The following is a 25480-nucleotide window of genomic DNA, read 5'->3' on the forward strand; positions in this document are numbered from 1 at the left end:
CGTCTAACTTTGTTGTTTTGTGTCAGTTTTACGTCGCCACTTCCATTCACATTTTTCATCATTGTTCCACAATGTTTTCATGAAATTAATATCCATATATTTTATATTATACTTGCACTGCTTACCGTTTTCATACTTTATATATCTTAGCATATTCATACACACTGTTAATACTGCTCACAGGCTGCTAGTGGTATTCATACCCAAGCTCACTGTTTATTCATCATTCAATTCATTCTATATTTTATTCTGTAGATTGTGTACATTACTTTTCACTTTATTGCTTGTTGCACCGTTAGAAGCTAAACTGCATTTCGTTGTCTCAGTACCTGTAATCTGTGCAATAACAATAAAGCAGGCATCTTTATTGTAGCCTCAACAATCAAGTTCTAAGTAGTGCTATATGAAATAAAAACTAAAAAGATCTGTGCTGTTGTATTTGCTGTAAAGTGTCTCTACTGTAGGCTATTTTTATTATATGTACAGCACTTTGGCTCGACCAAAAATCGTTTATAAATGTGCTATATAAATAAAACTTGATTTGATTTGAAAAACAACTACACTCTTTTGGCAGTGTTGTGGTGCCGAGAGATGGGAGTCGGAGGCGGGATATCAAAGGTACAAGCTAGACTTTTATTTAGCATCTGAAAACCATTCTACACAACTTCATTCCCGGGAAGCGAAGACCGGCGGAAACAGGAAGTCCGGTTCACTAAAATGTCCGTGCAGAACAATACCCCAACCCATAGATCCGTGGGTGTACACACAGTGTACACATTAACAACAACTACACTGTTTTGGCAGTGTAACAATTAAACAAGAACTACACTCTTTTGGCAGTAACAATTAGATAAATAATAAACAGACTGACACTGAAGACAAACAAACTATTTTCAGCAATCAATCTGTTTAGTTGACTCTGGGTGACATGTGGCGATTTAAAAAGATCGTTTTTTGGCTGTTTAGATGGTGTTGCTCCATCTGGGTCACTGCCGGTGGTTGAGACGGTGGGGTCTTTGGCGACTAGTTTTATAGCCTCATGTACATTAGTTAGGTGCTTCAGGAGATTGGCATTGCTGTTATTCGATGTGGACAATGCTTTTTGTCCTGCACACAGTTTACATTTGACCATAATATTTTGTGCGTCCTTTATCCCCACAAATTGAAAATAGTGGTTATATCTCCAAGTTGTAAATGCGCTGCTGCTCTCGCTGATACTTGCATCTGCCATAGTGTGTGTGTATGTGTGCTGGTGGTGAGTGTTGCCGTATGTGTGTGTTAGCAAGTGTTTGTGTGTCTGTGTATTTTCCCCATAAGGCAAGACCCGCCCAACTCTGTCTCTGATTGGCTTACCCTGAAATGTTACCCCGCGTTAACCAATCATCACTCCTCTCTGGTTACTTTCACTTTTGCATGGTACTGTGAGAGGACATCGCTGTGTTCGCCTGTAAGCTACATCCGCAGGGAGATTCGGTTCAGTTCCATCACATAATGTAACGCAGTAACGCACCCATTTAAATCACAGTAACTATAACGGCGTTACTGAATGGGAATAGGTAACTAGTAACGTTATTAGTTACCGCAAAAGGTAGTTGCGTTACAGTAATGCGTTAGTTTGTAACACGTTAGTCCCAACACTGGTAAACACACACCTGATCACCTGAGAGCTGCCGTTTCATTCAGACTGTTTAAAAAAAAACAACGGTCTGATTTTAACAACTCAATGTGTGATTGTTATAGCAGTAATATTAGACACTAATAATACAGTAAACTATTAACACTGTACATATTATTGTTTGCCCGTGGGATTAGGATGATCGGTAGTGAGAGCCGCTGCATTTTCCTCCGGTCGGATGTGATATAAAAACAAAGCGATTATTTTTGTTGTTGTAAACTCACGTGGATTAAACTACATGTATTAGTGCATTCATTTCAATTCGCGAACATATGATACATTAAATGATCGTGAGGATGATGATTGAAAATCGTTTGTTTGAGCCGGGCTGCATTTCCTGATGAAAAAACATAGCGATGGTTTTGTACTTACACCTACGTGAATTAAACAACATTATTTTGTTAAATAAAAACATGGTGATGTTTAGTAAATGATTACATGTCTCTTATTTAGCACAGAATATGATCCTATCCGTGACATATGGATCTTAACAAATATCCGATCAGATACCTGTAGATCTATCAGCTGTTTATTTCACATGAGTTCCAGTGTGGCAGCTTTTCACGGCTCCCCCTGGTGGATCCATGATCCATTGCATCTGGTTGAATTAAAATTACATTTATTTATCAAGGGGGCGTATCAAGTCCTGCGGGGGGGTTTTCATTTTCAGCAGGGGCCCACCCCGTGCAGATCACGGACCCGCACGGGTAGGCGTCTGAAATGAAGCACTACATCTGTAGCAACTGAAGCTAATCTGACTATCTTGATTACTTATTGCTATCCAATTGTGGCAGAAGGCGTTTTCTACAGGCACATTTTACCGGCGTATTTTTCATTATGATTCTACTGTGATAGTCGGACATGACAACCTGTGCAGCCCATGTATTGATTCCATCCGATAGCTGCTATAATACAAACAACATGAAAACATCTGCCTCTCTCCACAAAGATCAATAACAGCGAACGGATGGTCAAAGTAAGGCACAAATAAACAGAATCACACTAAGCCTGGTTAGTGTTGCCTGACTTTATAAAGTGTCTTGGTTGCGTTCTAGTCACTTCGCTCAGCGCTACTGCTTGTTACAACTTTAATTTGCCCCTACTCGCCATTAACTGTTATTGCTCAGGTTAATCTCGCCCCCCTCCGACGTAAGCGGGAAGTATTGGTTCTTGGTTCTTGCCGGGCAGCCGATTGGGGCCAGCTAAGAACCGGTTTTCGGTGCTTAGAGTCGGCTCCGCTGCGGTGGAAACAGGAAGAACCAGAGCTTAATCAGGCTCTAGCCCAGAACCGGCCCTGGAACCAGTTTGATGGTAAAGGCGCATTCACACCCCCAGACTCCGCAAACCGTGTAGAGCAGTCACCCATTGTTGTTGTAGGCGGCGTTGGGGAGAAAATCAGCGACATACACACTGATGTCATCACGCAGCACCAATCGGGCTCTGAGTGGTGGAAACACAAGTGGTGCTACAGAGAAGGACCAGTTAAGCACCAGAAAAGCACAAGAACGGATCTTGAACCGGAACCGGTTTGGTGGAAAAGGGGATTGGCCGAAGACACTCGCCTCTTATAAAATGTTTATGTGTGAATCTAGCGGTGTCAGGGGAGTCTCAAAAATTCACACACAAATGCAGAGAGATTCACACACAGACAACACTCAAATATGTTTTTGATTTAACTATTTGTGTGTGGATCAGAAATATATTTGTTAAACTTTTTTACATTTATAAAATGATACGTTTTTGTGTGTGCATTGAAAAATATGATGGAGGCATGTATATATAAATTCCTAGTTACACTTGTGTATCCTTCTGTGTGCATTTATTTATTTTTGGGACTGATCTGACCATGATGTTTGACTGATATGTTTCCTGTGTTTACCCAGCACTGTGATTAAATACCAAATATCTTATTTTCTGCAATATTCCACATTTCAACAGAAATATTCCAGTGTTTTTATCCAGGGAGCGCTGCTACGTATCATCTGAATACATCATCACTGCACCAGAATATGCTGCTTACTCTTTTATGATATTATTTATCTTAATGTTAAAAATAAATATTGTAAAGAAGGAAGTGACTACACTGTGTGCAGAATTATTAGGCAAGTGAGTATTTTGACCACATCATCATTTGTATGCATATTTTCCAACTCCAAGCTGTATGAACTTGAATGCGTATTGGAGTTTAGCATATTAGTTGATGTGTATTTGTGTAATGAGGGAGGGTGTGGCCTAAGGAGATCAACACGCAGGCATCCTCAAAGTCCGGACTCCGGTTCGGATCCGGACCGAACCACAACTGTCTCTGGACTCTGAGCAAATTATACTTTTCATATGTATTATCTGTATTATCTGTGTTATCTGCGAGACATCGCCACAACGCAACGAGTCAAAATGATCCGCTATGTCCATAGACTGCAAACAATGCTTTGCATGTCCGACTGTTCCACTGTCTGTGTGTGTCTGTCAACGCATTGGTCCAATCACATTCAGCATCCCGTCAGCGTTTTTTCCCAACAATCTGCGAATCAGAGACACAGTAGGGCGGGTCATCGTGAAATGCGGGTGGGAAAAATGTGTGTCTCGTCTCTTTCAACCTGTCTGAGTCAGAGCGAGAGTTTTAAAAAAAAAGAATTCAGAGCGAGAGTTAACAGCTCATCTAGTTCCATCTGTACTGTAGCTAGTAGCCTAATTTCACCTACCGGGGTGGCAACTGACACTAAAAATAGGCCTTGCCACCCCAGTTGGCAGCTTTGTTTTGAAAGAAAAGTTGTGGCTCATCGGACATTTATGAGAGAAAGTCTCTAATGTCCGAGTGCAAGTGAATGCAGCACAAGAGGCACGTCATGTAACCCCTCCCCCGGTCCTGGTGCGAGCTTGGACATATGATTGGCGGCGATTTCATTTGAACAGGACGGCGCAAAACGAGAAGCATTCGGACCCAAGCACTGAAGGAATGAGGTATTTGCGGTCTGACAGAGAAGAGACTGTCAGTTTGGCTGTACTCAGCATTGAATCAAAACGCACTAAAGCTGTTGATCTTAATACGTTTGTGAGGCATTTTGCTGAACAAAATGGTAATCGCCGCATTCAGCTGTAATAGACATGTCAACTTGATGCTCTGCTCACGGATGAGCATACAAAACTATTAAGATGATGACCTTACGTGTGTAAATATATTGTTTTCTTTGAGGGGGTCTGCCCCCCAAAAAACAGTTTTAAGTCCTGAGAAAGTCAAATAAGACGTGTGTAAAACTACACTGCCCAGCCAAAAAAAAGTAACCACTTTGATTGAACTAGGCCAGCAGGTAAGGACTTTCCACTGGATAATAACTGAGTATAAAATAATGCATGACTGAAGTGATGGAGACCATGTTTGAATGCAAACAAAAAGAGGAAATAACAGGTCAAATCAAGCAAATCCCCCTCTCAGATTCCACAGCAACCAGAAGAACATAAATACTGGCTGGTGATTTGATTAATCAGCTTTGTGATGGAATAAAAAATGCACAGTGCATTTCCTTAGCTGTGGGTGAGTCCACTGACACCACTGACAATGCTCAGTTGCTGGTGTTTGTGAGTTTTTATGATGAGGCAAAGGGGGAGTTTGTTGAAGATGTGTTGGGCCTGACAAACCTCAGTGGACACACAAGGGGGCAAGACATTTATAAAGCAATAATGGGAATGCTGAATGAAAGAGGGTGCAGCTGCCTTTATTCATAACTGTGCAGCTCTTACACTGCGACTCTGAGGGGTCAAGCACAGACACAACAACAATGAAAACTGCTGCATACACATTATTTTTGTTTTTGCAACCTCGTGTTAAGAATCTTGTTGCAATTGTTTAAAAGTTTGAATGACCGTAATAAACGGACCTTTGTCTTATTGAAACATTTATTTTGGACCTTTAATATTTGTATTTGAGTACCCCTGCTCTATATCAAGGTGTGCAGAATTATTCGGCAACTTCTTTTCCTCAGGCAAAATGGGCCAACAAAGAGATTTAACTGACTTTTTAAAAGTCTTTCAGAGGGATGCAGCTCTTGAAATTACTAAAATGTTGGGGCGTGATCACAGAACCATCAAACCTTTTGTTGCAAATAGTCAACAGGGTCACAACGAACGTGTTGAGACAAAAAGACGCAAATGAACTGCCAAAGATCTGAGAAGAATTAAACGTGAAGCCATTATCCTCCAGTGCTGTCATATTCCAGAACTGTGACCTACCTGGAGGCCCAGAAGTCTCAGGTGTTCAGAGACATGGCCAAGGGAGGAAGGCTGAAACCACCACGGAACAAGACACGTGAGTTAAAACGTCAAGACTGGGCCAAGAAATATCTGAAGGTTTTATGGACTGATGAGATGAGGGTGACTCTTGACGGACCAGATGGATGGGCTGGATCAGTACCAGGCCCAGAGCTCCACTTCAACTCAGACACCAGGGAGGTGGAGGTGGGTTCTGGTATGGGCTGGTATTATTAAGGAGGAGCTAGTTGGAAGTGTTTGGGTTGAAGATGGACTCAAAATCAACTCCCAAACCTGCTGCCAGTTTTTAGAAGACACTTTCTTCCATCATGGGTACAGGAAACAGTCTGCATCTTTCAAGAAGACCATGATTTTCTGAAGGACAATGCTCCATCGCATGCTTCAAAGTACTCCACTGTTACCCCGTTCACACCAACGCGGTTCCAGGGCCGGTTCGGAGCTGGAGCTTGAAAAGCACTATTTTTTCCTGTTCACACCACTGCGGAGCCGCCTCTAAGCTCCGGAATCCGGTTTGTTTCAAGCACCAAAAAGTTGTCGGTCTAGAAAGCAAGCACCGCATACGTCACGCTTACGTCGGAGGCGGGGTCATCAGTTTTAATGTTTTAAATCAGACCTAAACCCTTCCTCACCTGACCTAAACCCTTCCTCTCCTTACCTTAACCCTTCCTCTCCTGACCTTAACCCTTCCTCACCTGACCTAAACCTTTCCTCACCTGACCTAAACCCTTCCTCACCTGACCTTAACCCTTCCTCTCCTGACCTAAACCCTTCCTCACCTGACCTAACCCCTTCCTCACCTGACCTAAACCCTTCATCACCTGAACTCTCACCTGACCTAAACCCTTCCTCTCCTGACCTTAACCCTTCCTCACCTGACCAAACCCTTACTCACCTGACCTAAACCCTCTCCTGACCTAAACCCTTCCTCACCTGACCTAAACCCTACAGAGAACTTGTGGGCTCTTCTTAAAGGGAGATTTACGGTGAAGGAAACGACTCTCTGAACAGAGTCTGGGAGGCTGTGGTTGCTGCTGTAAAAAAGGTGATCGTCAACAGATCCAGAAACTGACAGACTCCATGAATAGAAGGCTTGTGACTGTTATTGAAAAGAAGGGTGGCTATATTGGTCACTGATTGTTTTTTTAATGACAGAAAAGTAGAACAGTTGTTTGTTTACTGTTCTCACTTTAACAGAGAAACTAAATATGTGAGATGGGAACATCTTAGTTGTTCCTTTAGTTGCATAATAATTCTGCACACTAATAGTTGCCCAATAATTATGCACACACAGATATTGTCCTAAGAAATCCAAAACCTCACTTTTACTTTCCTATATATTCAGGTTTGAGGTTTATTATCATTTTGGATTGACCGAGAGCAGTGTAGTTGTTCAATAATAAAATGAATCCTCAAAAATGCAACCACACAGTGGAGTGTATCCTGCTTGTCTTATTAAACAGGCTTGCTTATATTAGAGTGCTTGCTTTCAGTAGCACCAACCCATCTCAGAACTTCTTCTGAAAATATAATGATGTGTGCGAGTGGCTCTCTTACCAGATGCTCTATGCGGTCATACAGGAGGAACTGTGAAAAGTGGGTAGGGAGCTGCTGCACTGTGAAGCTGCAGCGTCCGTCCTGCAGGGCCACCAGCTGGGTCAGGCAGCGGCTGAAGTGGTTGTAGGCATCACAGGACACGTCCATGTTTCTCAGAGTGAAGTTCATCCTTGTGAGACATCCAGGCAAAACATTATTATTAATTACTGCTTGAGCTTGTAACTTGGTCCCTGGTTTCCCTCTAGGGGTTCTGGATATCCTGTTACCATATACAATAGGTGTGTAATACAGTGCAGTGAGTGGAGTTATGCTTAGACCTGCAGATGAAGTTAAACTTTAAAACATTTATCATAACCACAAACTGTAAGTTATTACTCAGAGTAAAGTCCAATACCTGTAAGGCTAATTTATGCTCTATAAAAACGTGGTTGGAAACTACACGTCATACGTTCTAGGATCAAACAGAGACCTCGGGTACAGCTGCTGTGCGGAATAAAGCACACAGCTTCCCCCCGGTCTGAAACTGCACATTCAAATGTATCTGTTTTTTTTTTTTGTTCCTGTTGATAAAAGTGAGTATCAATTAAATTAAATGGATCTAGAAATCCACAGGCAGTTGTAGACAACGTACTCAACATGCAGAACATCAGTTTTGATGTTCCAAAGCTATGTCTAGCACATCCATGCTCTGGAGACTCTGCTCACCTTTTCTCTATGGAGATGAAGACGGAGCAGCTGTGAGAGAAGCTGCTGCAGAGCCGGTACAGGGTCCGGAACAGACCGTCTGTCAGTTCATCGTCATAGATAACTGATACAAGAACACATCATTAATAATCATTTATTTAATTCTCATTTAAATAATAATGCTTTGAAATTACATCTTAGAGTAAATAAAAAGTGCACAAAGAAAATGGTAGACCAATGATCAGGCCAATATATAAAGTGAATATGTTACATCAAAAGTGTCTTTGAGCACTGCTGAAAGCACTTCATAAATGCCATGCATTATTGTTATTATCATTAGCTACAGCAGCCTGTGACTCATGAGCACATGGCTCCACTGTTACAGTGCTGATAGAAGCCTTTTGTTATTACTTACTAATCATTCAGTAAGGTGACCCCGGACAATTGTGTGTTTCAACTGCAGCACATACATGTGGAAAATGCTCAAAGGCAGGATCAAGCATCACTCCTGCTTTACACATCACTTCCTGTCAAGGCTATAGAATGATTGGAAGACGTCTTAAATAAATCAAGTGCTTCTTAACTGTTGCATTTGCATGGTTATGTCTCGTTAAATGAAGCACGGTGCAGTGGGTTGTTCTACCTATGCTAACTGTGACCAGCTCAATAACCCACCATCAGCAGCAATGATGATCTCAGTGTTGTTGTACATGTCTTCTACTTCATCTTCTGTCCAGCGAAACTCCACGTCTGCATCTACAAACATTCCACAGATGATAGAGAGACATTTCCATGGTCAGAGAGAGGGTGTCTTCTATTCAAAATAAGGTGTAAAGGTTGGTAGGCTGTACTTGTTTCAATGTGCCAGGTGCATTTGTATTGTGTACATGTAATGACAACATTGCACATTATCTGCTGCTGAACAAACAGTCAGTGTCAGACACACAACTCTTTAGTTGCATACATTCATTGTTGGTTGATAGTAAATATAAACACTTTCACAGCCATAGCTAAGGACAGTATGTCATATGTTGCAAGTCATCAGAGAATAATGATTGGATTAGTGTTCCTATGTTTACATCAATCATCATTTCTGAGTTAATGATGGTCATTCATTCTCTATAGTCTGCAGTTAGTGGTACAGGCTAAACAGTGATTGTGTATGGATTGTGTGTCCGTTACTTCATAATTAATATCTGTGGCCCTTCAAACTAAGTGTTGCTCTGCTCCTTCTGTTTCTGATACATATACAGTGGAGGAAATAAGTATTTGATCCCTTGCAGATTTTGTAAGTTTGCCCACTTACAAATAAATTACCGGTCTATATTTTTAATGGTAGGTGTATTCTAACAGTGAGAGTAAGAATATCAGAAAGAAAAACCAGAAAGTGACATTATATAAAAGATACAAATTGATTTGCATTTAACTGTGGGAAATAAGTATTTGATCCCCTTGTATGTGTTAGTACTTGGTGGAGAAACCCTTGTTGGACACACAGACGTCAGACGCTTCTTGAAGTAGGTCTCCAGGTCTGTGCACATCTCAGGAAGGATGTTGGTCCACTCCTCTCTGAAGATCCTCTTCAAATCCGTCAGGTTTTGAGGCTGATGCTTGGCCTCTCGAAGCTTCAGCTTCCTCCACAGATGTTCTATGGGATTAAGGTCCGGAGACTGGCTAGGCCCCTCCCTCACCTAAATGTGCTTCTTCTTTAGCCTCTCCTGTGTTGCCTTGGCCGTATGTTCAGGGTCATTGTCCTGCTGGAAGACCCCTCCATGACCCATGTTCAGTGTCCTGGCTGAGTGAAGGAGGCTATCGGACAAGATGTTACGCTACATGGCCCCGTCCATCCTCTCCTTGATGCAGGGAAGTGGTCCTGTCCCCTTAGCAGAGAAACACCCCAAAGCATAACGTTTCCACCTCCATGCCTGACGGATGGTGTTCTGGGGTTATAGTCAGCATCTCTCTTCTTCGTGTTGAGTTTCTGCCAAAGATCTACATTTTGGTCTCATCTGACCACATCACCTTCTCTGAATCATTCAGATGTTCATTGTCAAACTTCAGATGGCCTTTCATGTTCTTTTTTAGCAGAGGGGGGGGGGCTTCAGGCGCTGCAGGATTTGATCCATTATGGTGCAGTGTGTTACCACCAACAGTTTTCTTGGTGACTGTGCTCCCAGCTGCCTTGAGATCATTCACAAGTTCCTCCTGTGTAGTTTTTGGCTGATCCCTCATCTTTCTCCTGATCATCAAACCCCACGGGGCCAGATCTTGAGTGGAGCCCCAGCCCTCCGAGGGCGACTGATGCTCATTTTGTGTTTCTTCCATTTCTGAATAATGGCACCAACAGTTGTCTCCTTCTCCCTGAGCTGCTTTCTGATGGTCTTTTAGCCAATCCCAGCCTGGTGCAGGTCTACAGTCTGGTCCCTGAGGTCCTTAGACAGCTCTTTAGTCTTGTCCATGGTGGAGAGGTTGGAATCTGATTGGTTGATTCTGTGGACAGGTATCTTTTATACAGGTAACAAAGTTGATAAAAGGAGTACTTTCCTAAAGGAAATGGACTTATGTAACCGGTCCATGGGAGCCAGAATTCTTGTTGGTTGCAAGAGGATCCAATACTTATTTCCCACGTTAAAAAAATAAAAGTGAAGCTTTTCTTATCAAGCTCCACTTTTGTGGAATCAGCTTCCAGTTTGTGTTCGGGCGGCAGACACCCTATCCGTTTTTTTAAGTGTGCGCTTAAGACCTTCCTTTTTGATAAAGCTTATAGTTAGGCCTGATTAGATTCAGCCCCTAGTTTTGCTGATATAGGCTTAGACTGTCGGGGGACACCTTACTTCTTCCTTCTCTCTGTCTATACCTGTTCCGATTAACCCAGCTTCCCCACATTTCTTTCTTTTTGGTATCTATATACGCCGGGATCCGGAGTCATGGCTGATCCTGTTGCTGTGGTCCTGAGTCCTGGATCGCGAGCCCTGGATCCTGAGTCGTGGCTGTGCCTGTTGCTGTGGTCCTGGATCCTGAGTCCTGCATCCTAAGTCCTGGATCCTGAGTCCTGCATCCTAAGTCCTGGATCCTGCATCCTGGACTTCGAGTCGTGGCTGAACCGGTCTCTGCGGTCCTGCCTGACTCTCATCATACTACTTCCCTGATGGCTCCAACAGGATTGTTGACATCCTCATGGATTCATCTTCTTATTACAGACACATGCATTTCCAAACATTTGGACTACCTATGTTGCAAATGTATTATCTTTTTACACACGGCATCTATTGCACGTATGTCCGTCCTGGGATAGGGATCCCTCCTGTTTCTCTCCCTGAGGTTTCTCCCATTTTTCCCTTTAAACTGTGGGTTTTCTCTGGAAGTGTTTCCTTGTACGATGTGAGGGTCTAAGGACAGAGGGTCTAAGGACAGAGGGTGTTGTATTGTTGTACTGATATTCTGTACACACTGTGAAGTCCACTGAGACAAATGTAACATTTGTGATATTGGGGCTATATAAATAAACATTGATTGATTGATTAAATGCAAATCAGTTTGTATCTTTTATATAATGTCAATTTCCGGATTTTCTTTTTGATATGCTTACTCTCACTATTCAAATAAACCTACCATTAAAATTAAAGACTGTTCATTTCTTTGTAAGTGGGTGAACTTACAAAATCGGCAGGGGATCAAATACGTATTTCCTCCACCGTACATGTATGAAGCATAACTGGAGAAGGCTTGTAAAACTGTACTAAAGATACAAAAATTCGATACACAGGATATTTTTTGCAAATTCAAAGAATTTTGCAGTTAGTTAGTTTTCTGGAAATCCTACTACTGGGTTAATTTGGAGGGAGATATCTGTCCATAGATGGAGTGGGTCTCTAATACGGAAGAGAGTCAACGAGAGAAAGTTTCATTTAGGACTTCTATTCACTCAAGAAGAAATGTAATCTGTAGTTGACTACAGTGTGCCACGCAAATACTGTCCTTGCTCTGTGCCTTTGGTGATATGATTCATTATTTGAAGCATGCGATTGTCATGTAGTTAAAGGGGACCTATCATGCAAAATGCACTTTGTGATGTCTTTTATACATAAACATGTGTCCCCGGTGCGTCGGGGAACTCACGCAGCGTCAGAAAATAAAACCCTCTCTCTTTTCCTCAAATCTTTTAAAAACAGGGGTACAACGAATGGATACAGATTTTCTGCCGATCTGACGTCAAATCGGTAGCGGACCCACAGAAAGTTGCTATCAGAAACAATGCCTGATGTGTTTTGGACGTAATCTCGTCTTTGTTTACATTAGCAAGCCTCGCTAACACTCAGAGCTAACCTGTACTGTTACTGTTGCTGATGCTGTTCCTACTTTGTTTGGACCAGCGGGAGATTCGGGTACACAACCTGTAAGTATCCATTGTTGTTTGTGTATTACAAACAAGGTATCTACCACGACTGTTTAAATGGGTAAACGTTTTTCGGGCTGCTAAGCCAGGGTTGCCAACTTTGGGTACCTGGCTGGAGTGAGATTTTGATATCATGGCTTTAATTACACATATGCGCACGAAATTACTGCTATCGTGTCAGTAGCGGGACCTTAGCATATATATATAGGATATACAATATATACAAATACACAATATTGGACACAGACTATAAAGGGCACACAGTTTCCTTCACTAATGAAAGTCAAACACATGTTTGTTTCCACTGTTTTATTGTGTGCCTGTCGCGATAAGCAATTCATTGATTTATCGGCTCCGGAGTATTTTTGTTGGGTAATCTATGGTAGGGCTAACCGATACAGTGGTGGGGCTCAAGTCAGTATTTGCAATGTAATTACATACACTCTATATCGCCCCCTTGACAGTGAAACGCCACGCGTGAGGTTTAGATTATTTCCCTGTCTCAATCCAAATTGAACTGTATGAAATAAAAAGGCACATTTGTCTTGTAGTAAATAAAAAGGGCGACCTGGAGTCAATTCTGCTATTTTTCCACAGGTGAAAGAGTTGACGTGCTGAAAACCCAACCCCTGCACACATTCTGGTACTCTCTTGAGAAGAAAAAGAAATAAATCTATTACTACACATTTAAAAAAATGAATGCCATTTTAGTTTTGTGTTACTTTGTTCTGAAAGCTGAACCTGCTGCTCCTCACAGAGAGAAGAGGGAAGAGGCTGTGTGAATTACTTTACATTGTGGATAAGGGTGGATAGCCCCCATTGTTATGTGTGTCAAAATGAAAGACAGCCCACACACCTACCAATCATCAAACCGTGGGGTCTTATTTCATTACGTATCGATGTATATAGAGATGTACTACAGCAAAAGTATTCTCCGTCGGGACTTCCTGCAACAACACCTCGCTGTTATCTTGATTCTGATTGGCCAGAAGACATTATCAAAGATGTTCTATTTAGAAGACAATCACTACTAGGGTTGGGAACCGAAACTCGGTTCCAGATGAGAACCGATAAGAAAATGCCGGGTACCGGGTACCCATACAAAATACACAATTTCGGTTCTGCTTAACGGTTCCTAAACGCGGTAGACCCTGTATTCCAGCGGGTCCGTCTGCACCGCGGTAACCCGGTGGAATACAGGGCGGACCTGGAGAATCACAGAACGGCCGGTCGTCAGCGGGCCGTTGACGGCCGGCTCGGTACGCTGACGGCCGGCACCGCCCTTCATTTTTTTAAACGGCATCATATAAATTGCGCTGACAGGCGACAGAGGTCCACAGTTGCCCCGCAGCGATGCTCCCCCGCCCTCCCGTAGACATTTCACGAGCTCAGTCACTTCATAACACCAAAGATAGGTCGCGGTAAACACTCTGAAGTGAGGCTCCACTACACTAAAAAAGAAAAAGAAAAGGCAAAGTGTAATGCCTGTTAATAGCTTGCCACAGGCATAGCTCAGTTAAAATAAAGCACAGCTATTGTGCAATACATTTGTATTGCATGTATATTTTTTAGTAACAATTTCAGTTAAAGCTTTTAAGAATAAATATATTGTTGTTATCTAAACATTTGACCTCTTTATTTTACAATTTTGGAATCGAAACGGGGAATCGATAAGAACCGGAATCGATAAATTTCAAACGATACCCATCCCTAATCACTACGTGACAACAGTTTTAAAAACCGTTTCTAGTCTTCGGTATTCTTGTTTTGGCGTGAGAATAGTTTGGGCAGAGTGAGAGCGTGTGTTGGCAACCCTGTGCTAAGCCATTGACACAGTGCTAACTGGGCTAACTAAGTTGCTAGCGTTTCCATATATCAACTCCAATGTCATCAGATGGCCTTACATGTATCTCATAGCAGGAGAATGTCTGCATTCACACACAAAATACTCAGACAGTATACTCCGGGTGATTTACCGTACGGTCAGTACATTATAGTTGGCGTTCCTAGCGTGTTTGCTACCGAGCTAAACCAGAAGGCTACTGTTGGAGAAATACTGTTTTCTCCACTCTTTGGGTTGTTTTAATGCACTGATATCATGTGTGGCTCTGAACTGTGTATGACCTTGCAGCTGCCTCTTCTTGTGATAGGAGGAGGCAGGGCATTTCAGGTTGTTGATATTTATGAGAAGACAGACTTGCTGTCTCCTAAATATCTCATTTCTATGAAGCGTGAAGGAAGTACGTGACTCTTTCCAGAAGACGTCACAGATGACCCATCGCAGATGACCCGACTTTCCGACACCCGCGGCTGATATTAGCGCCACCTCGATTTACGACTTTGTTGTTATCTCCTGTGTTTTGGACTATATAAGCCTGATGTTTTTTGCTGTTCCTTTGAGCAACATACCCCATGTGTGTGAGTTAAACCATATCATTTGTATGTGATTGAACTCTGCTCCTTCTTGCAAGAATAAATTAGTTACCTGATCATTGATTCTCAACCTGGTGTCGAGTGATATTTTTCTAACAGCTACCAAGAGCTAGACATGCTAGGGAAAACATTGTTTTTATGCCAGCTACAATGAATGACTGAACGTAGCAGACTACCCGTATAAGATTGCAATTGAAAACATGTTCTTGCTAGCCTAATATGAACCACGAGCTGTAGTTCATAGTAGGTTGGCATATTACACTGAACAACTAGCAAACGTACAGATGTAGCACTCCAGATCAGACTCACATGGGTGTGTCCCAGTCAAAAGCCCAGCGGATCCCAGTGGCTGGGGGTGTTGCCAAATTGCTAGAGGGCGTTGCCCAATTTCCCCATTTGTTCAATTACAGGATTTAACCATGAGATGGCGCTTCATTCACAAAATACACAAAGACAACTGGGTGTTGTCGAACTTAGTCTGTTTGCAATGTTTGCAGCTCTGCAGTTGTGTTTGCTGAATACTGTAGCATTTAATCACTTATTTGTTACTGTATGGTTTTCACAAGCTACTATAATGAAAAAACATCAATATTTCAGATCAAATAAAGTATATAGTTTGCTTTATGCAGTATATTTCTTGTAATATTGTTGGGGTGTTTTTACACAGTACAGTAGATTGAAGTAAATCAACTTATACATTAAGATAAGATAAGATGGACCTTTATTAATCCCGTGGGGAAATTCAGTAGTTCAAACAGCAACAGGGTGAGAGTGAAAAACAGGACAGCACAGATTCACACAGATTAATAAAATCAAAAATAAGATGAGCGATACAAATAATAATAATGAGAAACTATGAAATAAGAAATGAATACAACTAAAATGTAATTATCATATCATATATTATAATGTATTGTATTATTAAGTAATATCATACATTAACCTCATTATAGCAGATGCCACATTGAATTGATGAACACATTTATGCACATTTAAGCCGGTGCCGCATAAAAACAACAGTCCGGATAACATTGCTGTGTGTTTCTGTCGAAAGTACTGGCTTGAAACTATATCCCAGTCTTTGTTTCATGCAAAAAGACCCAGTAAACACGGAGATACAATGATATAAAGTTAATACATTTCAAAAGTATGAAAAATGGAAGCACATATTTGAATATCTTCGCCGTATTTGATCATTTTACGAAACGGAAAATACTGGAAACTGTAGATCCTGCTCAACATGATGTATATGTGTATTTCTGTCGAAAGTACTGGCTTGAAACTATATGGCAGTCTTTGTTTCATGCTAAAAGACCCAATAAACACGGACATACGATGATATAAAGTTAATACAGATATATTTCAGAAGTATGAATAATGGAAGCACATATTTTAATATCTTCGCCGTATTTTTATCATTTTACGAAATGGAAAATACTGGAAACTGTAGATTCTGCTCAACAGGATGTATTTACCAGGGAGGGGGTGAGGTAATCAGGTAAACGGAGTGATACGAAACGAGACGAAAAGAGACGAAGAGGGACGGCGGGAAATGGAGAGAGATGAAGATATACGAAGACAGGCGGCGGGAGACGAAGAGAGACGAAGAGGGACGGCGGGAAATGGAGAGAGACGAAGATATACGAAGACAGGCAGCGGGAGACGAAGAGAGATGGCGGGAGACTGCGATTGAAGTAAAGTGACAGACAAACATTGAGAATTTAGATATAGTTAGATAGATTTAGAGTTTTGAAGATTCAACTATGATGAAGAGAACTCTGAACGTGAGTCAAGCTTTAAGCTTGTTTTTTGACATGGAGGAGGAGGAACCTGTGATGTTGCCCTCTGTGTCGTATTGACAGAAAACGCTTTGAAGCGTGGCACAGATAAAGACAGAAAAAACTGATTTTTGTACATAATGTGTATATATATATTTGTATTATATTTATAATAACACTTTTGCCTTATCAGAATGAAATCCCATGCTACCTCAATCAAACTTTCACATTATCATAGTGACATCCCATGTATATATTTCCAGCTTTTAAATGGTTTCGTTGTGTATGTTTGTGTTACCTATATGAAAAATAATATCATTTTCAAAATCTGTTTTTACGTTTGTTTTGTGATTTTGGGTCCAAAATGTTCATATAGTAGAACAGGGGTGGCCAACCAGTCAGAGGTTAAGAGCCAACATTTTGACTATGTTACTGCAAAGAGCCACATCAAACACAGTCACAGATGCACGTGCACCCCCCCTCCCTCATTCTCTCTTTTGTTCTCAGCCTTTCTCTGTGCTCCTTCACTTTCTTCCTCCCTTCTCTCTCTCACAGATAAAATGAAAATATAAAACTACACACACACACACACACACACACACACACACACACACACATATGGAGGACGGAACATGACTTAAGTATAAATAAATAAATGTATGAAGAAATACAGGAATAAATAAATAAATACGTAAATAAATAAATAAATACAGGAATAAATAAATACAGGAATAAATAAATGACGAAATAAATACAGAAATAAATAAATGTTGAAATGAATACACAAATAAATAAATAAAAGAATAAATGCATAAATAAATGCATAAATAAATATGGAAATAAATACATCAATGTATAAATAAATAAATAAAAGTCGAAAATAAAACAGAACACACGTTATTATATATCTTTCATTTATTTCTACATTTACGCAACATACATTTATTTATTTATGTATTTATGTGTCCGTATGCTAATGAGGTGGGCGGTCCTAACCTCAGTCTGAAGCAGGATTGGTTACAGGAGTGTGTGATCATTTCTGGCAGAGGGCTCTACTACTAACGCCTGGATAACCGCGCTGATTCGAATGCAGGAGCTTTACTGTTTAGCCCTTATCTTTATACATCCATGGTTTATCCACAGTTGTAAGGTTTATTTATGGATATTGATTTAAGAGCCATTGGAGATCATTTACGATCATTAGCGGACCATTTAGAGAACGGAGAACCAAAAGACTATGTCCAGTTTCGTGTGGAACGATGTATAGAGGACTTGGCTCAGCTCGACATGATGTGACTTGCCACAAATCTATTGCTTCTGCCTGGCTCCAACAATTGGCGAATCCTGCTTCAGACTGAGGTTAGGACCGCCCACCTCATTAGCATACGGACACATAAATACATAAATAAATAAATGTATGTCGCGTAAATGTAGAAATAAATGAAAGATATATAATAATAACGTGTGTTCTGTTTTATTTTCGACATTTATTTATTTATACATTGATGTATTTATTTCCATATTTATTTATGCATTTATTCTTTTATTTATTTATTTGTGTATTCATTTCAACATTTATTTATTTCTGTATTTATTTCGTCATTTATTTATTCCTGTATTTATTTATTTATTTACGTATTTATTTATTTATTCCTGTATTTATGTACGTAATTTATTTATTCCTGTATTTCTTCATACATTTATTTATTTATACTTAAGTCATGTTCCGTCCTCCATACACACACACACACACACACACACACACACACACACACACACACACACACACACACACACACACACACACACACACACACACACACACACACACACACACACACACACACACACACACACACACACACACACACACACACACACACACACACACACACACACACACACACACACACACACACACAACACACACACACACACACACACACACACACACAAACACACACACACACACACACCCACAACACACACACAACACACACACACTACACACACACACACACACACACACACACACACACACACACACACACACACACACCACACACACAGAGAGACACACACACACACACAGCTCTGCTCAGACAGATTTATTGTAAATGGCACACACCATAATATTGACAGAAATTGAATTAAACCTCTCCTACCAGTATTCAGAGGCCAGTTAACATAACAACATAACAATGAACATTGTGTGCACTCACACACAAACTCTCAGTAAACAAAATTGAAAAGGTTTGTTATCTTACTTTAAATTAGTGAGACTTCTGACATTCCTTGCTTTGAACAATCCTCCTCAAATCTGGCTTGTATTCCGTTGTGGCCACTCGAAGCAATTCTCTCACATGTGTGTCAGTCAGAACAGATCGATGCTTGGATTTCACATGTTTCAGGGTAGAAAACACAGACTCACAGACGTATGTTGACCCAAACATTGAAAGTAGCTTGAGCGCAGCCCGTTTGACATTTGGGTATTTTTCGATCGGCACAGTTTTCCAGAACTCAAGGGTCCCTTCCCTCAGAACAGGTTTCAGTCGGTCGTCCTCTGAAAGTTCGATCATCTCCAACTCAGCCATCGCCTCGTCCTTGACTAGCGGGGCTTTCAAACAGTCCGTCTCAGCATTAAAAGGATCAACGAGGAACGTAATCTGTGGCCTTTTCACATGTAGATCATGGAACCGGGTCGCAAAGTTTTCCTGCAGGGTTTCAATCAATATTGCATAACGGGCTGTTTGCTTTTTCCGGGTGGCACCGGTGGCTTGTGCGCTTGCTTTTAGCAGAGAGGGAAAATGCGCTAATTCTCCCTTTTGAAGATGTGTCTTAAACAGTTTCAGTTTGTTAACAAACGCAAATACACTTTGCACTAAGTCAGGCAGCATTTTTAACTTTCCCTGCAGATCCAGGTTCAGTCTGTCCAGATGACACAGCATGTCGACCAAAAAGGCCATATCCATAATCCACTTGGGGTCTGAGAGCTCCGGATAATCCTTGTCCTTCTGTTCCATGAACAGTTTCACAGCATCCAACAGCTCAAAGAAGCAAGACAGCACTTTGCCTTTAGAAAGCCACCTCACAGTGCAGTGCAGCGGCAGGTCTCCTGGAAGCCCTTGGTCGAGTTCAGCGATGAGATTCTTAAATTGCCTGTGGTTAAGAGCATGCGTGCGGATGTAGTTTACGATTTCCATCACAGGCTTCATGACGTTGTCTAAATTCAGTGATTTGGACACAAGTTGCTCCCGGTGAATGATGCAGTGGAAATTCCAAAATTCGGGAAATGTGTTGTCAGCTTTGCACAGCCCCACAAGCCCGTTCACAGATCCGACCATTGATGGCGCTCCATCCGTGGCTATTGCAGTTAGTTTCTGCTTGGGCACATTTGCTTTCACAAACACATTTATCATTGTTTCTTTTACATCGATGCCACGGGTTCTGTCTTTTAATGGCACAATATCAAGGAGTTCTTCTTTTATAACACAATCCTTTGAGACTGATCGTGCAAATATTGCCAACTGAGGCTTGTCTTGTATGTCACAAGACTCATCCAATGCCACACTGAAAAACTCACATGTTTGAAGATCAGAGTGTAACTGCGCTTCAATGGCGGTGCTAATGTCCGATATTCTGCGTTCAACAGTGTGGCGGGACAGTTGGACGTCTGATACCGCTTGTTTCAGTTTTTTGTTTTCTGGAGACAAGATTTCAACTACGTCACTGAGGCATTTTTGAACAAACTCCCCTTCATTGTACGGCTTTTTAGCTTGTGCTATGTTCCAAGCAACTTGATAAGATGCAAGTGTTACGGTCTCCGAGTGCTTCGTTATTTTTTTGAAAAACTGTGTCTGCTTTTCTGCCTGACTTTTCAAGGTGTTTATCTTCTGCTTGCGAAGTTCTGTACCTTTTGGGAAGTCATGGTCGATGTTAGCATGGAGTGAGGTGAAATGGCGCTGAAGATTTGAAGCCTTGAAATGGGTTAATGCTGTCTGGCATATAAGGCAAAATGGCTTGCAATTGCGTTCGATAAAAAAATATGAACTCTCCCACTCTACTAAAAACGTCCTATGTTCGTCTTCATATTTTCGCTTAGCTGTGCATTTCTTCCCTGCCATTTTAGGATCAAACTCAATTCATGGTCAGATAGTGTTTAATACTCGATTCTGATTGGTCAATTCAGAACACGTGACACGTTGTTAATCCAGAACAGACAGACCGCTGTCAAGCAGTTCCTGCCGTTGCTACATTCAAACAGTAACAACGGACTATTTCTCTTAGCGGATGCATGTCATTTTAAATAAATAATAGCGTACTATTTTTTTAAATCAATAAAAACATTTTCTAAATCTATAAAAGCATTTCAATTAATATTGGGAGTCATATCGTTACTTTGTTGAGAATGTGGCCATGTAATAAGCGGGATAATGGGAAAATAACACCCTTCATGCAGATCTAGACCCCTCCGCTTCGCTCCTGATCAAAATTAGACGGCGGCGCTGTCATCCTCTCATACTGACACCTGACACCACACATACACACGTAGGGAGAGCCGGGACGAAAGTAACGGAGTGATTTTATCCGTGCCCAAACAACTTTGACCGGTCAAATTACGTCAGAATTATCAGCATTCAATACTTAACAGACCTATTAAATATCAGGTCTAACTGTCAGGAGTCCGTGTCTCTCCCCCACACTCACACATATAAAATTCGATATGAATTGAAGAGCCGCATGAAACTGGCTCTCGAGCCGCATGCGGCTCGCGAGCCGCGGGTTGGCCACCCCTGTAGTAGAAGATCACTGCTCTAAACAAAGTCAAAAATCCTACATCCAAACGAAATAAATATAATTAATTATGATGAATACGTTAAGTCTTGTTCATTGTTTTTCACTTGTATTAAATGTTTGATATTTCCGGTGGAAATGGTGGACTATCGGACATTCAAAATGCAGCATATTTTCACTCTTACACACATATATTCTCCTTTTACATACATACATTTTCACTCTTACACACATATATTCTCCTTTTACATACATACATTTTCACTCTTACACACATATATTCTCCTTTTACATACATACATTTTCACTCACACACGTATATATTTACACTCACATTCTGCTCTCATATTATCATATTTCAATGCACACATTCATATATTGTCACTCACACATTCATGCATTTTGTTCTCATATTCATATAATTTAATACTCATATTTATACATTTTGCTCTCATGCGAAATCTACTAAAACAAAGTATGTCATGGTTGTGGTCAGCTGTTAAACACAAAAGTGTATCTTAAGGGCTGTAAATATAATAAGCCTGTTGTCAATTTTAGACACAGGCTTATTAAATTTACAGCCCTTAATAACATTCATTTTCTGGACTCAATGTGTGTCTTGGCCGATTTCTTTGTTCCAAGCAAACGAGTGCTTTTTGTTTTGAAATCACTTCCGCGAGTTTCGCGGGCCTCCCCCCTCGCTCCACTGACCATTAGACCATTTAGTAAGGTAACAAGCAAAAGGGCAAAAACGCCTCTCAGACGCTCTTCCGTTTACTTTTTTAATAAAGAAAAACAAATGGTCCGTAGATACACGGACTCATATAGCCTATGTATGTATACTGTAAGGAGAATGTATGTGCGTGAGAGGACCAGTATGAATTACGGGATAGAAATATGCAAACACAAACCTACAGACTGGGGGATGGGAGATCACAGGAGTGGGGGGGGGGGGGGAGAGCTGTGGAATGTGACCCTTGGGAGAATTCCTCCACACATTCCGATGGCCAATTTGTTTTAAACAAAGAGTTCGCAACACAGGACAGCATAGGCAACATGGGGGGTGGGAGCTGGTGAACGGTCTGGTCAATGTTTGTAAACACAATCCCCAGGATGTGTCCTAATCAAACCAAAAGAGAAAATGCAGATATCATTCTCTCTCTCGACTCGCTGGTATCTCGAGCTGAGCACTCATTGGTGTTCATACTGCTCACAGGCTGGGCTGCTGTGTATATCTAGTGTATTCATACTGTACCCCTCCTCACTGTTTATTCATCATTCAACCATTTACACCTTCCTTTTTTCCCGTCAAGAGGTTGAAAAAGATTGAGTCCTATGTTTCCAATTGGTTCCCAAATCTGAACATTGACCAGTGGCATAAGATCAGGAGCCGGGTAAATGAGAGACTGAGGAGCCCCCGAAAAACAGATCCCGAAATAGCTCGTCCTGGTTTCCGCAGCAGATAGGCCTACAGTATGGTGTCGGTTATGTCAGTTATTTTAAATAAAACGTTGAAAACTGAACTTGAAAATGGTTTCCTCTTTTTATTTTATTTATCATTTTCGGGACGGGGAGACGTGTGTGATTAAAAATTAATTTGCAGAAATGTAAAGTGATCTAACTAAGTTCTATTCATATTCTTGACGGGAAGAGCAGTGTAAATGGGTGGCCATATGCATTTGAAAAGCAATATAAATCACACAGTTATTATACAATAGGCTATAAAAGCACCATTGATAACCATTACCTTTATCCAATTCAAACTATGGACGGGAAAAAAGGAAGGTGTACATGGTTGGGCTATACTGTAGGCCTACTGTATACATACAAAGGCCATTCAAACTAGAGTTCTTCTGGAAATGTTCACATCAGGCACCTTCAAGTTAAACAATACTACAGTAAACAATTAACACAGTAGGCCTAAATTATGTGGATTAAACCACATTTATTTCGTTAAAAATAAACGAAATATGATTTTGTTTGAATGATTAAATGTCATCAGGCACCTTCAAGTTAAACAATCAGGTGCACACTTTAATGTGCCGCCACCTCCGGACTCGGCTTGACTCGGTTTAAAGAATGCACAAATGTGTTTAATCGTTTATGTCAGATATGTACTAAGTAGCCTAAATACATTTGTTCCTGCTCAAGATTAGATTCAACTTTATTGTTATTGCACATATTGCAGGTACTGAGACAACGAAATGCAGTTTAGCTAGAAAAGTAATGTGCACAATACTACAGTAAACAATTAACACAGTAAATTATGTGGATTAAACCACATTTATTTCGTTAAAAATAAACGAAATATGATTTTGTTTGAATGATTAAATGTAGGGTGAATTGCCCTAATGTGGGACATTTTTGCATTTCAGACTTCGGGAATATATTGCGATATGAAGCTGATACAATAAATCAAAATCTAGTACCATTCCGAAATCCCCAGTAATATTAGACACTAATAATACAGTAAACTATTAACACTGTACATATTATTGTTTGCCCGTGGGATTAGGATGATCGGTAGTGAGACCCGTGCTGCATTTTCCTCCAGTCGGATGTGATATAAAAACAAAGCGATTATTTTTGTTGTTGTAAACTCACGTGGATTAAATTTAGTGCATTCATTTCAACTCGCGAACATATGATACATTAAATGATCGTGAGGATGATGATTGAAAATCGTTTGTTTGAGCCTGGATGTATTTCCTGATCTAAAAACATAGCGATGGTTTTGTACTTACGCCAACGTGAATTAAACATTATTTTGTTAAATAAAAACATGGTGATGTTTAGTAAATGATTACATGTCTCTTATTTAGCACAGAATATGATCCTATCCGTGACATATGGATCTTAACAAATATCCGCTATATCAGATATCTGTAGATCAGCTGTTTATTTCACATGAGTTCCAGTGTGGCAGCTTTTCACGGCTCCCCCTGGTGGATCCATGATCCATTGCAGCTGGTTTCATTATAATTAAATGTATTTATAAAGAGGGCGTTTCAAGTCCTGCAGGGGGTTTTCCTTTTCAGCAGGGGCCCACCCCGTGCCGATCACGGACCCGAACGGGTAGGCGTCTGAAATGAAGCGCTACATCTGTGGGTTAGCACAGTGGTTCCCAAACGGTGTGCCGCGGCACACTGGTGTGCCGTGAGGCAAGTCCGGGTGTGCCGTGGGATTTTGTGACAACCATACGTTATTATTGCAATATACAACTACACAAAAATTATTATTTTTTAATTTACTATATCAGTACTTTGTAGGTTTATATGTACGTAATCTGCGCGAATTGCGCGTCCACATCTCCACGTGCAGTGCTGCATAAACATGGCTGAGTCAGCGATAACTCTCGAGGGGTGGAGGTATGCCCATTATTTTGAGTTCGTCCGAAGAATAGACAGGAATGTGATGGTGAGGTGCAAACTGTGTCCAGGCCAGAAGCTGTTATCCACTGCTGTAAACACCACGTCAAACCTCAACAAACACCTGCAAAGAACACATGCTAAGGTGAAGCTAACGCACACGCTATGTGTTGTTTGTTTATATCACGTAGTCTGTTCTTCTTCTCTGTCTTCCGGTTGTTGCCTGTTTTGAATGACAAATACACACTACCACCGCCTGCTGGTAAGGAAAGTTATTGCCACTCACGCATGCGCAGTTCGTACGTGCTCGGCGAGTAAAGTAACGAGTTACTTTATGTAGATGGTAAAAAAGTAGTGTAATATATTGCTTTTTTTTAGTAACGACCCCATCTCTGGAGTTGGCGTTCTCTACTCTGATTTACATGAAGAACAACAGGAGGTCACGGCTCTCTGTTGAACAGGACTTGCGAGTGGCCCTCTCCTCAGTGCCACCAAGGATTACAAAATTCTGCGCGCCCCGACAGGCACATGT

The 25480-nt window shown here is 41.0% G+C and overlaps 1 protein-coding gene across 2 annotated transcripts in view; it reads right to left on the minus strand.

Moving 5' to 3' along the window:
• The window catches only part of mettl22 (methyltransferase like 22), a 91068-nt gene that overhangs the window by 9489 nt on the left and 56099 nt on the right, over positions 1-25480 (minus strand). For both annotated transcript variants that reach the window (XM_034224397.1, XM_034224396.1), the window contains exons 9-11: positions 8855-8935; positions 8201-8303; positions 7496-7664 (exon numbers count right to left, since the gene is read on the minus strand). In XM_034224397.1, coding sequence (XP_034080288.1) covers positions 7496-7664; positions 8201-8303; positions 8855-8935 — 353 coding nt within the window. The remainder of the gene's footprint in view (positions 1-7495; positions 7665-8200; positions 8304-8854; positions 8936-25480) is intronic.

Source organism: Gymnodraco acuticeps, unplaced genomic scaffold (assembly GCF_902827175.1).
Source record: "Gymnodraco acuticeps unplaced genomic scaffold, fGymAcu1.1, whole genome shotgun sequence".
Taxonomy (NCBI): domain Eukaryota; kingdom Metazoa; phylum Chordata; class Actinopteri; order Perciformes; family Bathydraconidae; genus Gymnodraco; species Gymnodraco acuticeps.